The following is a 14,459-nucleotide window of genomic DNA, read 5'->3' on the forward strand; positions in this document are numbered from 1 at the left end:
ACAAAAAAAATTAATAGGCCATGTGAAGATAAGATTGCTGGCATCGTGGGGAATAAAAAGTAGGGAAGGAAAGAGAGAGGTGAACTTTTAACCCAGCCATAGTAAATGAAATTTGTGTCCCTCAAAAGCAAAGCATTGTCAGGAAGATTATCCCTGCTAACAACCAAGCATGTCCTTAATGAGATCAAGGAATCAAACCTCTGACAGACCAGGGTAACAAAGCACTTCTGATCAATGCAACTGTATCTTGTTTGTTTTGTAAAGCCAACCTCTGTTGTATCTCCTTCAGTGTTATAGCAAGAAAATCAAGTAAACCTTTCCATAACGACATTCTTTCCTTTAGAAATCACATTCTAGAATTCTAAAGCATGTTTTGTATTCACTTCAAGCAACCCAAGTTGACAAAGAAACACTGACAACTTATGTGATTTCAGTCTGTTTATCTTGGAAGAATAATGATGCTAAATATTGGCTTACATCTTCACAAGATTCTTGAGTGTCAGTGGTCCCTAAATGGTTTTGTTTTGAACCATATTAACTAGCACCTTTTATCTGTGCAAGTGAAGTTAAGCAAAAATAAGCAAACATAACATGGAAAGATGCAAAGTTACTTAAAACAAAAAAGTCCCTTCCCACAAAACAACAATGGAAAACCTCAGAGTTTCTAAAAACCCAAACCAGGATGAAATACAGTCATATACATGTATAATGTGTTTGAAACATAGTAACTGATTTTAAAAGATCAGGTAGGCAGGAAAAAAAATAATCATTGCCTGGATGAACATGTAAAGCAAAACCAGAAGCAGTACAGTTTTTGGTACCTCTCTGGTTTACATTTGGCATCCCTGCAAATTCTGAAAAGGATCCAGATGCTTTGCAGGTTTGAGATGACAGGGTAATATGCTTATTCCCATTGGAAGCGAGCAAAACAATGTAATTTCATTGTATATGTCTGCTGACTGGTAAAGACATTGTTTCTGGTTTGAGAGTGCTAGTTATCAAGGATGCTAAAATGATTCATCATAGAAATGGATTTTAAATTGCTGTATACAGCAAAGTTATCTTGTCGAACCCAGGACCATTCAGTACTATCAAAGAAATGTTCTTCTGGGTTGAAAGGAAAACGTACTCTTTTTCTTCTCATAATACTATTATGTCATGCTGGAAGGTCTTACTTTTGAATACTGTTTGACTAATGATTTTTTTTTCCTATATTTGTAATGTACTGATATTCCTTCTCCCAGTAAAAATGCCAGATGAGATGTTAAGAAAAGAGCATGAAGTAGCAAAACTGACTTATAAGCCTGCGATCTGACATGACTTTAACCTTTTAGGATTTTTGTGTGACAATTTACTATGTTAGAATATAATTGTTTAGATGTTATGTCACAAAACCCAGCAACTTCAAGTACTGCCACATCTCTCAAACGTTCCAGGACAAGTTCTCCCATTGAATTTTTTTTAACCTTTTTTGAGTATATGAGGAATATTTCTTTTATACATAAGGATGTGTGTGTTTGGATTATCGAAGAACACACATATATATATATACATACATATATATACACATATATATATATACATATATATATAAGACAAAATCTAGGCCAAGAGGTTTTATGGATTTCTTCTCTCAAGCAACAGCTCTTGAAGGACGTCTAAGGCAAAAAGGCAGGGTCGCAGCAAAGTGACACTTTGAACCCTGAAAATTTTGTTTGTGTTTTGCCTGTTCACTGTGCTATTAGCTTGTTTCTAGTTAAGATTCAGGCAACTGTTGAAGGATCCTGTGTTAGGATAAAAGATTTGAAGTGCTATGACCTTTTGTCGCTTTTGTGGACAGCAGGTCCTGGAGATGGTGAGCTGGCTGGTGTTGCTGAAGGAAAGGCATTCTACAATACTTTCATTTTCAGCATTTCCTTAACTCAAGGAAGAAAGAGAATCCCTTTTCAGTCTGATCATAAGGAAAATGAATAAATACAAATGGTCACCCGATTAATAATTCATCAGTATATCTATGCAGACCCAGGGCTGGTTCAAGACTTGTGGCCTGCAGGATACATACTTCTGTAACACCATCCTCCTGCTTCACAGCAGGTTCACAGCACCACTGCTAGAAGTTATTCCTGTAATGAGGTAATGCCTCCTCACAGGTTTCTCTCATTCCCGGAATGAATTTTGATGCTGAGACACAGTCATTTTTGGTACCATGTTACCCCTATTAATTATGAGTAGCAGACCAGTCACAGTTACAGATAATTTCTTCCTTCAGTTCTGGACTTTTCAGATTCCTGTGATAGCACTGGTTAGCTCTGTTGAGATTCATGCATGATAAGTCTCAGCTTCCTACTTGTCTCTGCTTGCATATTATATTATAGTTACTCAAGGACCTGCTCAGATTCAGTCCCTGGTCCAAGATCTTGTCTGACATCTCAGCATTGCCCATTTGAGATGCTCGAGGCGTCTTTCGGAGCCATGTTCAGAATTGCTACTTAATTCATTTCAAATTGAAAGTGGCCTGCTCAGCTGAGATCATTTCAGCCAGAGAATGAGTCAGCTGCAGGTTTTCATGGCTGATTATTCCTATGTGATAGTGTTTCATAGCAACAAAGTGATGCTGAGCCCTTGCTGAAAGTTGACTCCCAAATGGTCTTAAAATTCTAATTGAATCTATAAGTAGTTCTGCTTTTTTTTTTTTTTTTTTCTTTCAGCCTTGCTATTTGGAGGGAGCTAAAAAGTTGTGCTCACTGCAGGTTGCTAAAGCTGTTGCACTGCTGAGATTAAACTGTTGGTTTTCTGTTTGGCCTGTAGTTCCAAGGGCCAAACTACCAAGTCTCGGAAAAAAAACGAGTGAATAACTGCCTTTGTTGCTCTATTATCATTTTTGCTGGTATTCTTTTCTTCTCGTACATCACAATTCAATTGAGAATGTCTTCCTGATTCAAACATGATGATTATTGAGATGTTCCAGATGCCCACAGAATTTGTCAAGCAGTAAGCATTGAATTATGCTACTCTAAGTCTAGTTTTGAAGAACAGTACTGCACTGATGCAGCTGTGTGTATACCAATGTACAGTAGAGTTACTGCTTTCTAGTCTTCAAGGTTGGGATTTACATTCTGACTCGTATTCTTAGCTCATAGAATGACTTGATAGATTCGCTTACTGCCTACTGTAGTGAACATGGCTTGTTCTTCCTGTCTTCCACTGTTTCCTCCCACCTCTCTTCTGGAGTCTGCACCTTTTGATGGGCTTTTCATTCCTGAAGAAGTTCTGGAACTGCTTCACAGGCTGCTTTTCTGTGAGTTCATGAAGAGCTGAAGCTAGGAGGTGTGTTATTGCTGAAAAACTCAGTTGCGTGCATATGGCCTACAAAGGGATCTATCTGCATTAACTGCAGTATTTTGTCTCAAACGTGGATTTGGCTCGCAGTTAAAGATTCTCTTTTTGTCAGCTTGAACAGACCAGTTATGTTCCTGACAAGCTGATCAGCAGCTAAGGCTAAACTCTGGGCTGTGTTCCGCTGCATGGATCTGCCGTGGCCACAAAAGTTGATGTGAGAATTGCATGGCTAGCTTCCAACACCTTTGATGGATAACTCTTCTATAGGGAGGGCAGGTTCTGATGTTACAAACCAGAGAAAATCGTGTGTCATTTTGTGAACACCCATTTGCAGAAAGGACAGATAAAGAGGGCTTGAGGATGTACAGGTCTTTATTTTTTTTAAGATACAGTTTTTATGCAAGCTTTTCAGGAATTGGCAGCATATCCAAACACCTGCTGCAATGTTTAATTAAAATACTCCAGCTGAATGGAAAGCTGTGTGATACATCACAATACCATTATTTTTCTCTGATGAGTCATGATTCAGACATTTTGTTCATTACTTAAGGTTACATGATTCACCTTTTGGTCCAGATTAAAAATTGTGCCGTGCCCTACAGAATTGACTTTCAGCTTCAAACTGAAGTGGAGTAAAGCATGCCAGTTATGATAGGATGAATACACAGGAGCAAGCTGTGCGTTAGACTAAAATTTTGAATCATACAATGAAGATGCATTCGCAGTGTGGTGAAATATGCTGTTTTGTTATAAATGTGTTTATTCAGATACAGCTCTTCTACTTATCTTGGTGTTGTGAGGTGAATGGATTTTTCAGTAGGAAAAATATTCTTGCAAATCAGCTTCGAAAGCATCATAAGACAGTTGTATGTAAAGCCAGGCAGCTGCAAGAGAAATTAGCAAATATCTGTAAATAAAATGTGATTCATCTAGTCAGGTAACTTGTTTGCAGTTAAAGGTAAAAGCTTCTTTGAAGAATAATTGGCTGAGACTTTGCTCTTAAAACTAAACCCCAGTTACTTTTTGTGTTACTTGCTGCCAAGGTGACAGATAAAACCATCAATTTCAATGTTTAAAATAGTTTAAATTCTAATGTAGATGCAACATCATCTTTCCCTGGCATAAACTGAAGAAAAAGTCAGATTGACAAGTCTGATTGTCTCACAATCTCCAGAACTAACACACAGTTTTGGGAAGACCATCTGCAAGGCTTATTAAAGTATGGTGGGTTTACTTTCATATGTGTAAATTTTGATATCTTTGCTGAGTCTGTCCAAAACTCAATTGGGAGTTTTACACCTGTCCACTTTGGTTTGCAATAAGACAAATGAGGCTTAATTGAGGCAGGAGCGAAGAGTTCTTGAAATCTGTGATACCTACAGTAGGAGACAATTACTGTTTATCACATAACTGGTTTACAGTAGTTTCAAACCCCTGGCAGAATCTCCTTACTAACCCCAGGTCATCCGGTCATATAACCGAGGAGGAATTTCTGAGACATGACAAAGAGAATTCCTTACAATGCATAATTACAATGACATATGCTGTGATTTACTTGTGTCTTTTTTTTTCTTAGAGAAAGATGCATGACTTAAATATGGAAAGAAGTATAAGTCTTTTTAGGTTAATAGAAAATAGCAAACTTTTTTATTTTCCTCCCTTGATGTGGAACATTGGGGCATTTTGACAATAAACTATACCTGTCAGAATGGGAGCCAATATGTAATGTTAGCAATCAGCTAAGAGGCACTTCATATGGCTTGTTGGTATTAATCATACTGTCAATTTTAATTGCATGGGCATACTTCTTTCCAGTTTTCATTTAGAGTTTATTTCAGAGTGTGATCAAAGCTCTTCTGTTCATTACATTCAGCATCAGCTAATTCGTTTTTTGGCAACTCTTATCCCAGTTCCTATTAAACCATAGCCATAAATTGAGATAAGAGTTGTGCCAAAACATTTCGGGATTATTAAACGGTAACATAGAGATGGGTGCATTATCATGCTGCTTTCAAGACCGTTGAGTTACTGAGAAATTAACCATTAGCAAATACTTAGAAGGTCCAAGACAAATTTACACCTGCAGTGCTTTTTTTCATCTCTTTTGAATGGACTACAGGATGAAACAAATGTGAGAAAAATCACATCTTGTAACGTTTCTGAAATGCTCGTTTGTGTATATTGTAGTTTTATAGAGACAGTTGTGCAAGTGTGCTGTATCATAAAATATTTTGGATCACAGAATATGCTGTGTTTATAAGACAAAGATTATTAAGGTAACTGTTTTTTCCTAAGCTACAGTCACTTGGAAGTCTGTGTGCAAGACTGATATCAGAAGTTCTTTTATTTAGAATTTTTTTCTTTCAGCAGGTGTTTCTAGAACCTGCTGAATATATAATTTCTAGTGATAGATGCAAAAATGGCAGTTTGCCTGGAGAGAGGGGAGAGCGTTGCTTGGGTATCTAAATAAGACACTTTACCAGTCCATATCCCTCTTTTTTTCCACACTTGGGTCTTGAAAAAGTAACCTGAAAGTAGGCTTAAAAATTACAGTGTCAAAGGTCTATAAAAGCCTTGGATAGATATGTAAATGATGAGAAATTAAGAACTAGTGGCTTTTTTCCAGCATCAGATAAGTTGGTGATAAAATTTCTATAGATTTTCAGGCTGCCTCACATCTTAATTGTTGGAGAAAATTATGGGGAACAGTTGGGCATCTGAAACTTTTCAAAAAGCCAAATAAAACCAGGCAATGCTTCAGTTCATTAGTGACTGAATATGGTATATAACAGCTGTGCTTTAAACATTACTGAGAAATAATGTATAGATAATCAGAAAATTTGTTTTTAAAAATATTTAATTACTAGAAAATATAATAGTGCCATAAGATTTAAAAAATTGTCAAAACTATGCAATTGATCAGATTGCTTGTGCTTTGATGGTTTTTAGCGTGTGCATTGGTAGAATGTTTATTTATTTAACAGGTTGGCCCTGATGACTTATGTCCAAAGTTGTGTCTGGTTTAAATACTTCCTAAGGCTTTGCAAGAGTGGGACTAAGTTTCAGAAGTAGGACTGACTTGCTTTGTTTGTTTTCCAGCTTTCCCTTTAGAGCTATTTTGAAAACGGGAGTACAAAAATACATAAAGGCAGAAGAGACTCGCTCCCTCACTAGTGGATGATGTTGTTTTGTGTTTTGCTTTGTTTTGTTTTTCGTTTGCTTAACATGATACTGCAGTTTCTTCCTGGAAACATCAACAGAGAATCTGCTTTCTTAGAGATTACCTTGAATTTTTAGTCTTTCATATTGTATTACCTGTTAGCTTCTTGCTAAGGAGTGCCGGTCTGGAATCAGCTTGTTTTCAATAGTGATAGTTATATGAAGCAACTGTAGTATTTATAATAAATTGAGTTCCTCTGAAAGAAGCCAATTCAGTAGTCTTGAGGTATAAAGCCAGGACATGGCTGGAATCAGTGCTACTAGAGGCCAGTGCTGCTAATGTGTGTATAACCCCATTTCTCATGCCATAGCTTAATACTTCTTTCTGTTATTGAAGTATGCCTGAGAACTGCATATTAAAGCCTGGTATCTTTTTCAGCACAGATTTCTACTTGTTAGGCTTTATAGCGGGTTTGTAATAAAAATATAGACCAGGATTTCATCACTAATTAAGGTCATTTGAGAAATGTAAATGTAAGGAGACTCTATCCAAGCCAACATTCATCTCTTCAGACAGGTGAATTTAGTACGTGACATCCTACCACTCCCATGAAAAGAAAATAGAAATTGCAATTCGGCCATTACATTTTCAGATGCAGATTCAGCAAATGACTTGGACATTATTCTTTTAATCTACTTTTAAGCCTGGGCTTAAATGTTTTTCTGAACATAAACAGATGTATAGATATGTTTAGAACTTGACATAAACTTAAGCACCCTGTTGAGCAGGGCTAGATTTCACAAACGTGCCAGTGCGGTCAATAGGAGGATGGATGATGTGCCCTTACCATTCTGATGGTCTGTGAGATGTTGTCAGAAATGCACCAGTTCTCCTTGGGCAGCCTTTGTGGGTTTGTGTCCATCGTCTAAAAGGAAGAAACGGAGGTTGTGTTCCAAGTTATAAATGGGCCAGATAATGCCATCTCTGCTTACACTTTCTGCCCTGTTTTGTAAGAAGCTTCTGTTTAGTTACGGAAACTCTCCCTGCTGGATGGGCTTTCCAGTTTGGAGTTTTTGCATTTTTATATAAGTGCCTTCCTCCTTTTCAAGATGATTAAGGGAGTGGAGCACCTACCTTATGAGGAAAGGCTGAGGGAGCTGGGTCTCTTTAGCTTGGAGGAGAGAAGACTGAGGGGTGACCTCATTAATGTTTATAAATATACAAAGGGTGAGTGTCATGAGGATGAATCCAGGCTCTTCTCGGTGACAACCAATTGTAAGACAAGGGGCAATGGGTACAAACTGGAACACAGGAGGTTCCACTTAAACTTGAGAAGAAACTTCTTCTCAGTGAGGGTGATAGAGCACTGAACAGGCTGCCCAGGGGGTTGTGGAGTCTCCTTCTCTGGAGACATTTAAAACCCACGTGGACGCGTTCCTGTGTAACCTCATCTAGGCGTTCCTGCTCCAGCAGGGGGATTGGACTAAATGATCTTTTGAGGTCCCTTCCAGTCACTAACATTCTGTGATTCTGTGCTTAAGAAAGGAGAAAACAGATCTGTATAAATATATACAAATAAGATTACTATTGTGTTGAGAAGATGCGTTGCATCTGTGCTCTGAAGTAGCAACGCAGAGGTAGGAGGCTTACACTGATCTCAAGAACATGCTTTATGATGCTCCTATGAGAAAACCACCCAAACTTGGCAAAGTTCTAAGTTTCTGAAACATCTTTCTGTGCTTTGTAGGGACTTAAAGGAGCACAGCAGGTTTAAGTGTGTGAACATTTCACCTGTACTGGACATATTCCAGCCGAGAGCTGAGACCGACTTCACTGGAGTGGTGAGAGGCACTGGTGCTGAGGCAGGGAGGCGGCACTTCGGTCCGTTTTTTTGTGGAGGAGGAGGAAGATTGTTCTGCCTGAAATGCAGGAATGTGGGGTTATGCTGGTTTGGGGGTAAATATGGTAGATGGAGGATGCAGATTGTGGCAGGTGTCTGGACAGTGTATGCCCATGTATGTCTGTGGGAAGAGAAGACAAAGTCTCAAACTGAATGGGAGATGTGAAGAAGTCTTGAAAAAGGACCAGTGCATAATAACAACTTATTTGTCATTCCCTTTCAGGATTTTGGACATGCCTGTGAATAAAATGAAATTTTGAAAGTCATGTCAGAAATATACCAAGGCAGATTTCATTCCCATTTTACAAAAATTTCATAATAATGTATGGAATAAGAGGTTTTTAAAGCAGCATTTATCATTGTACCAGAAGAAAGGCCTTTTTTAAAGTCCCTCAGCTGTGATGATTCTGCTCCATTAGCAAGACACTGTAATGAAGTCGGTTCAATCTAAAAGCGGGAAGGAAAGTATGGTCGTGCTTTCTTTTAACATATATTGCAGAAATATTTGCTCATAAATTTATTTTATTGCTGTCTATTAAAGACAATTTAATTTAATTGAACTTCCTGAGCCTTATGAAATTTTTCTTTCCCTGTATCGGTCCCTTGACAGAATTATTTTTCACTTTCCTTCTGCCTTTTTTCTACTCTCACAAAGATGCGAGACCCTCAAAGCTAAAAGCTAAAAACGGTTGCCACAGAAAGAGAGAAGTTTGGAGGGTTTTTTGTCTGTTCTTAGTGTTCGATCTTAGCTTAGTTTAATCTTAGTTTAGTCTTAGCAAAGAATCTAATGATCTCCCTGCCTTCTCCTCTGACAGTAACATGATTTTGCAGTGATCCTTTCCTTTACATTTGGAAAGGCATTTTGCATACACCAGCAGAGAACAGAGGTTCAAAGTGATGTGCCTTTCCCCAGTGTTGCCTTTTGTGTAGGGTTTCCTACCTGGAGCACCAGTCTGATGAGGAGTGGCTGAGGGAACTGGGGCTGTTTAGCCTGGAGAAAAGGAGGCTGAGGGGAGACCTTACCGCTGTCTACAGCTACCTGAAAGGAGGTTGTAGCATGGAGGGGGTTGGTCTCTTCTCCCAAGTAGCAAGTGCTGGGATGAGAGGAAATGGCCTCAAGTTGCACCAGGGAGGTTCAGATTGGATATTAGGAAAAAATTCTTCACTGAAAGGGTTGTCAGGCATTGGAACAGGCTGCCCAGGGAAGTGGTGGAGTCACCATCCCTGGAGGTGTTTAAAAGACGTGTAGATGAGGTTCTTATGGACATGGTTTAGTGCCAGAGTTAGGTTATGGTTGGAGTTGATGATCCTGAGGGTCTCTTCCAACCTAAATGATTCTATGCAGAGTTGGTAACTAGTGACCATCTTGTTTCATAGTATGTACTTGTTCTAGGCTGGACTAGGTCCAGATTTCTGATTTTAACTGAAAAATTTTATAAATATTAGATTCTAAAGTGGGCTTTTGGTAAAAAATTTTATTAGACTCTCCAACCTGATGTTTGGCATGTGCTTTATTAGCTAACCAGCAACACAACCATTCCTTCTGTTATAATTTTTTTGGGTTTTTTGAGTTGAGTAGATTTTGACAGGAATTGCTGCAGTCAGGCCACTATAGAAATGAAATTAGCTGTTTAAAATTCCAGGAATTTAACCCTAATTTGCATTTTCTGTTGGAGAAAAGGCAAGGTTTGGGACCCACTGCTGCAAAACACAGCTGCTGCCTCTACTCTCGTTGGTGGCTTTGCAGAACAGAAGAGTTCTTCTGGCTCTCTAAGCACCTGGCACAAGACCACAGAGAGTTTGATGGCACTGCATTTATCAAGGGGGAGAGACTCATTGCTGTTTCTCCCTGTGCCCACTTGGCAGATGCAAAATAGGAGAGGACTTTGCTGTTGGCATCAGAGAGCTTACAGCTTGTGTGAATGTTACCCTGGGTTTTGCTCACAGTGAAATAGTCCTCTTGTAATCATTATGAAGGGCATGTTCTTGGAAACAACATAACTTGTAATGGGTGCAGTTAGAAATAATGGTTGGATTTGTAACCTGATTTGACAACCCCCTCCCTCCTTATTTTCCTTTTTCCAAACCAAAATTTTATCTGTAGATTAATTACTCCCCTTTGTTTTATGATTCCTTATGACTCTCTTCTGCACAAGAATATTTTTTGTCTTATTTTATATTATTGTCTTCAACATTTTACCTTTTTCCATTTAAGAGATTCCTCCAATTCTATCTCTGAGACATCTTTTATTGTTATGTATTTCTAGCATAAACCAACATTGATTGTTATTAATTTTTTTTTGCAAGAAAAGTTCCTTAGCAGCAGACACTGTGGAGTTGAGTGGGAAAGCAAAATTTGTGTGAGTGGGAGAACGTTTTACTGTTGGCATCACTTTTTAAAATAATGCGGTATTACCTACTGAATTACACAGTGGATATGATAATTGCTTCATTAACCTCTTAATCTGTGTTCTGCTTTTTGCTGATGATGTATTAGCATTACATTCATTTTCAGCCTTCCTTTCACCTCTTTAGATATTGTTCCTTGTACTGACAGTTTGGTTCCTAGACCTGCTAACTATTTTCTTTTGTAATACATTTTGAAAAATAATTTCACTTATGGCTCTTTGTTGTTGTTCTCTTATTTGTTACTATTATCTGTTTTCTTAAGTCTTTCTTATTTATGGGAATTGGCTCATTTAGAGTTTCACTACCACTCCTGTGAAGTCTGTAGTGGTTTTGCTGTAATAGCTTCTTGCTCACATAATTCCAGAATCTCAGGGATTTTTGATCTATTATCTTGCTATTCAGACGCCCAAGTGCATCAAGATCATATAGCTCAACAAAATCCATTTCAGAAAGTAGCACTGATCTGCTACACTTTATAAACATTCAGGGAAATTTGTTTAGTCATATGGATATGCAATCTAAATTTAAGCGTGTCTGTGAGTGTCATCATGTCAGTAGAACCTAAGCACGTACTTAATGTTAAGTGCATATATTTAAGTGTTGTCTTATGTTGGTCAGGGTTTTTTCAGATAGGAGCAAATTCCTGCATGCAAACATACAGCATAGTGTTAGATCAGCCCTTGATAAAATGAGATTTAATGACACTTGTTGAGATGATATTTATATTCGACAAAAATGAACAAACAAAACCACTGATTTAACAGTTTGACAGTTGGTTTTGGTGAGATGAGGGGAATGGTGAATGTTTAAGTGAAATTTGAAGACTGCTCAATGACTGGGTTCAATGGAACTTCATGCTTGTTTTCTTTTAAGTAAGATTATAACCTTTTGTGATACAAGATGCCAAATTAGTCATAATTTATGTGGAATGATTCTCCATTTCCTGGAAACTTTCTGTTTATGAGTGTGCCATTTCTTTAACAATTTTGTTGGTTTTGTTCTAATCGTTTCTGAGGAATGCTTTTAGTTTTTAATAACTTCTCTAATGCAGAAAGTCTGGGTTCCTATTTTTTACAGTGTGCTTGTTTCATTTGTATCATGACATGTGCACATGTGTGCTTGTACATGTGCATGTTGTTATAATTGCATCTAATTATATGTAATTATATGTGTGTGTATACATATGTGAAAATTTCATTGTGGAATTATATGTGCTAGGTATCACAATTTAATTTCTGTGCACCAGTGATATGTTTTAAAAGCCATTCTTTTATTTAGAATCAAAATAGAAAATTGAATTAGAAATGTATAGTACATACTAAAAATAGGGTTATTATGAAAATAAGACAAACTGTATGTGTTTATATTCAAATTATGAATGATTGTAAATAGAAAAAAAATACAGAGTAGCTGAGGCTTAGTGTGGTTATAGTCTGCTATCCATGTTGTACATGTCACAAGAAATAATTGTTTATACCTCTATTACTAAAATCTGGCAATAATATCAATATTATGCTGTTCTCTCCGTGCTTCAAACTCTATAGAACAATATTTTTCTTTTCACTCTTTTTCTAGCACTTGCTACTGGCAATAAAGTTTATCATGGCATTTGTAATTCCGGATAAACCAAGAGATATCCAGATAAAACTGGCCAAATTGGAATTTGAATCTCTAGAGGCCCTCAAACAACAGGTAAGAGCACCTGACATGCATAACAGTCAAAAGTGTTGGCAGTCTGAAGTGAATGATAAACTAGGGAGGTTCCGCATTTGGTTTAGGTGGGTAAGTATGTAAATCTGGGGACTCTGAAATTCTTGTTTGCATTATATCACAATTAGCTCGCTGAGGCTGTTCCACCTCTGTGCTGCAGGTTGTGGTGGCAGAGCTGGGGTGGCCGCATGGAACCATCACTAGCAGTGCCGTGTACAGCAGAGGGTATTAAATAAACAGAAACCAGTGCTGCTTTACTTCTACACATTGGGTTGTAAACTGTAGCATTTCAGACACTGCTTCATTTTCTGTTAGTCCATCACTGTTTAAGAAGTGGAGCAGAGAACTGGGAGTTCTGACCAATTCACCTGTCCTTTCAGCCCATCAGCGTATGTGAGGAAAATGGTTTTCCTTTTCAGACGACTTGAAGTTTCTGGCATGGCTTGTAGTGTAGCAACTGGTAATGTCTGTTGTCCTTGTGTATGCAAACATAACTTTGTTTATATTGTCACTTTTAAAGGATGTTGGGCTCTATGGAACCTAGTTTCATCCCCTGGAGGTATTTGTTGTTGCAACACTGGGATTTCTTTTGTTGCTGAAATACCATCACTTAGCGCCTATGTAACCAGAAAGCATGAACAGACTGAACTTTAGAAAAATGCTTGAGAACTATGTATGAGGGAAAAATAATGTCGCCTTATTTTCCTGTCCATACAATATTCTCAGTTTATTGCATAAATAAGGTATATTTTACAATATACTTTGCAGGCCTTCCAAAGAAATTTAGGAAAATAAGGAAGTAAATTTTTGCACTGAAAATCTGTATTTTAATGAATGATTCCATAAAGAGTATGGTGGAGATGGCAAGAGGTGAAGAAATGGATTAGCTTCCGTGGGATACAGGGATTCTACAGAGCTGGTTTTGCAATGGCAGCGTACTTTAGGAGTTTCTGAGTGTACTATGCTAGGTGGGATTTCTAAGCTAGTGTACATATAAAAAAGGAAACAAATAAACAGACCACAAACAAACCAACAGACCAGCATGGAGCTGCAGAGACTGGCTCACCTATTTCTTTTTAGCTTAGATATTTTTACACTGCAGTGCATGGTTTTACATGAACATATTCTTTGTGTGCACCAGACCCAGCCTTGCAACCTCCTCTATACTGTGCTTTTTGTGTAGAACTGGAGATTACTATTTAAAACATCTACGATAGCTGAATGTGACAAAATGATCTCTTAATTCTGGGCAAACTAGGCCTGTAAACAATAGCTTGCCTTTTCTAGTTAAGATCCCACAGTTTTGTGTGATGCTAGAACATGGCTATTGAGGTCAGCACTGTCTCTCATAATAAGACATAACAAACTAAATCCAAATTGCAATTGAATCTAATGCCTGATAGTTTTGTTTTGCCTTTCTCTGGTATGTCAGTGTGAAGTTACCAGGAGCTGGTCATGGATCTCATGTACTTTTTAGATAATATTAAAAGGAACAGGACTACATTTCTGTTTTAGTTGTTCCTTATCTGTTTTCATTTTGTAGACAGGCAAAACTAGGCCATCCACTGGAACCTTAAGCCCAAGTGAATATAGTCACCTTTGGTTATAATGTGCCAACTGGGATAGATACGGATGAGCGTGCACATCAGCAGTTAGGACTTCATGTCCTATCCTTGCATCTGTGCATTCCCTACAATAATATAAGCCCGATCCTCAGTTCTTCAGAGTTGTTTCATTAATTCAGTAGTAGAAGTTAAATCTAAATTTAAATAATAACCAGAAGCCTTGCAGTTTTCACCTAATACTTTGAGTCTTCCTACAGAATTCAGGAAGAATATTGGCTGTTTTTTAGGTGCCGTGGTAGGTACTTTAAACACAAGTATCTACCATCACCTTTTTAGATTTCCTCTGATTGATACTGTGATATGCATCCCATTAACA

General features: G+C 37.8%; 1 protein-coding gene across 2 annotated transcripts in view; it reads left to right on the forward strand.

The window, feature by feature from the left end:
* Positions 1-14,459, forward strand: part of ANO10 (anoctamin 10) — a 126,873-nt gene that overhangs the window by 68,138 nt on the left and 44,276 nt on the right. For both annotated transcript variants that reach the window (XM_065051640.1, XM_005510019.3), the window contains exon 12: positions 12,384-12,500. In XM_065051640.1, coding sequence (XP_064907712.1) covers positions 12,384-12,500 — 117 coding nt within the window. The remainder of the gene's footprint in view (positions 1-12,383; positions 12,501-14,459) is intronic.

The sequence above is a fragment of the Columba livia genome, chromosome 2 (assembly GCF_036013475.1).
Source record: "Columba livia isolate bColLiv1 breed racing homer chromosome 2, bColLiv1.pat.W.v2, whole genome shotgun sequence".
NCBI lineage: Eukaryota > Metazoa > Chordata > Aves > Columbiformes > Columbidae > Columba > Columba livia.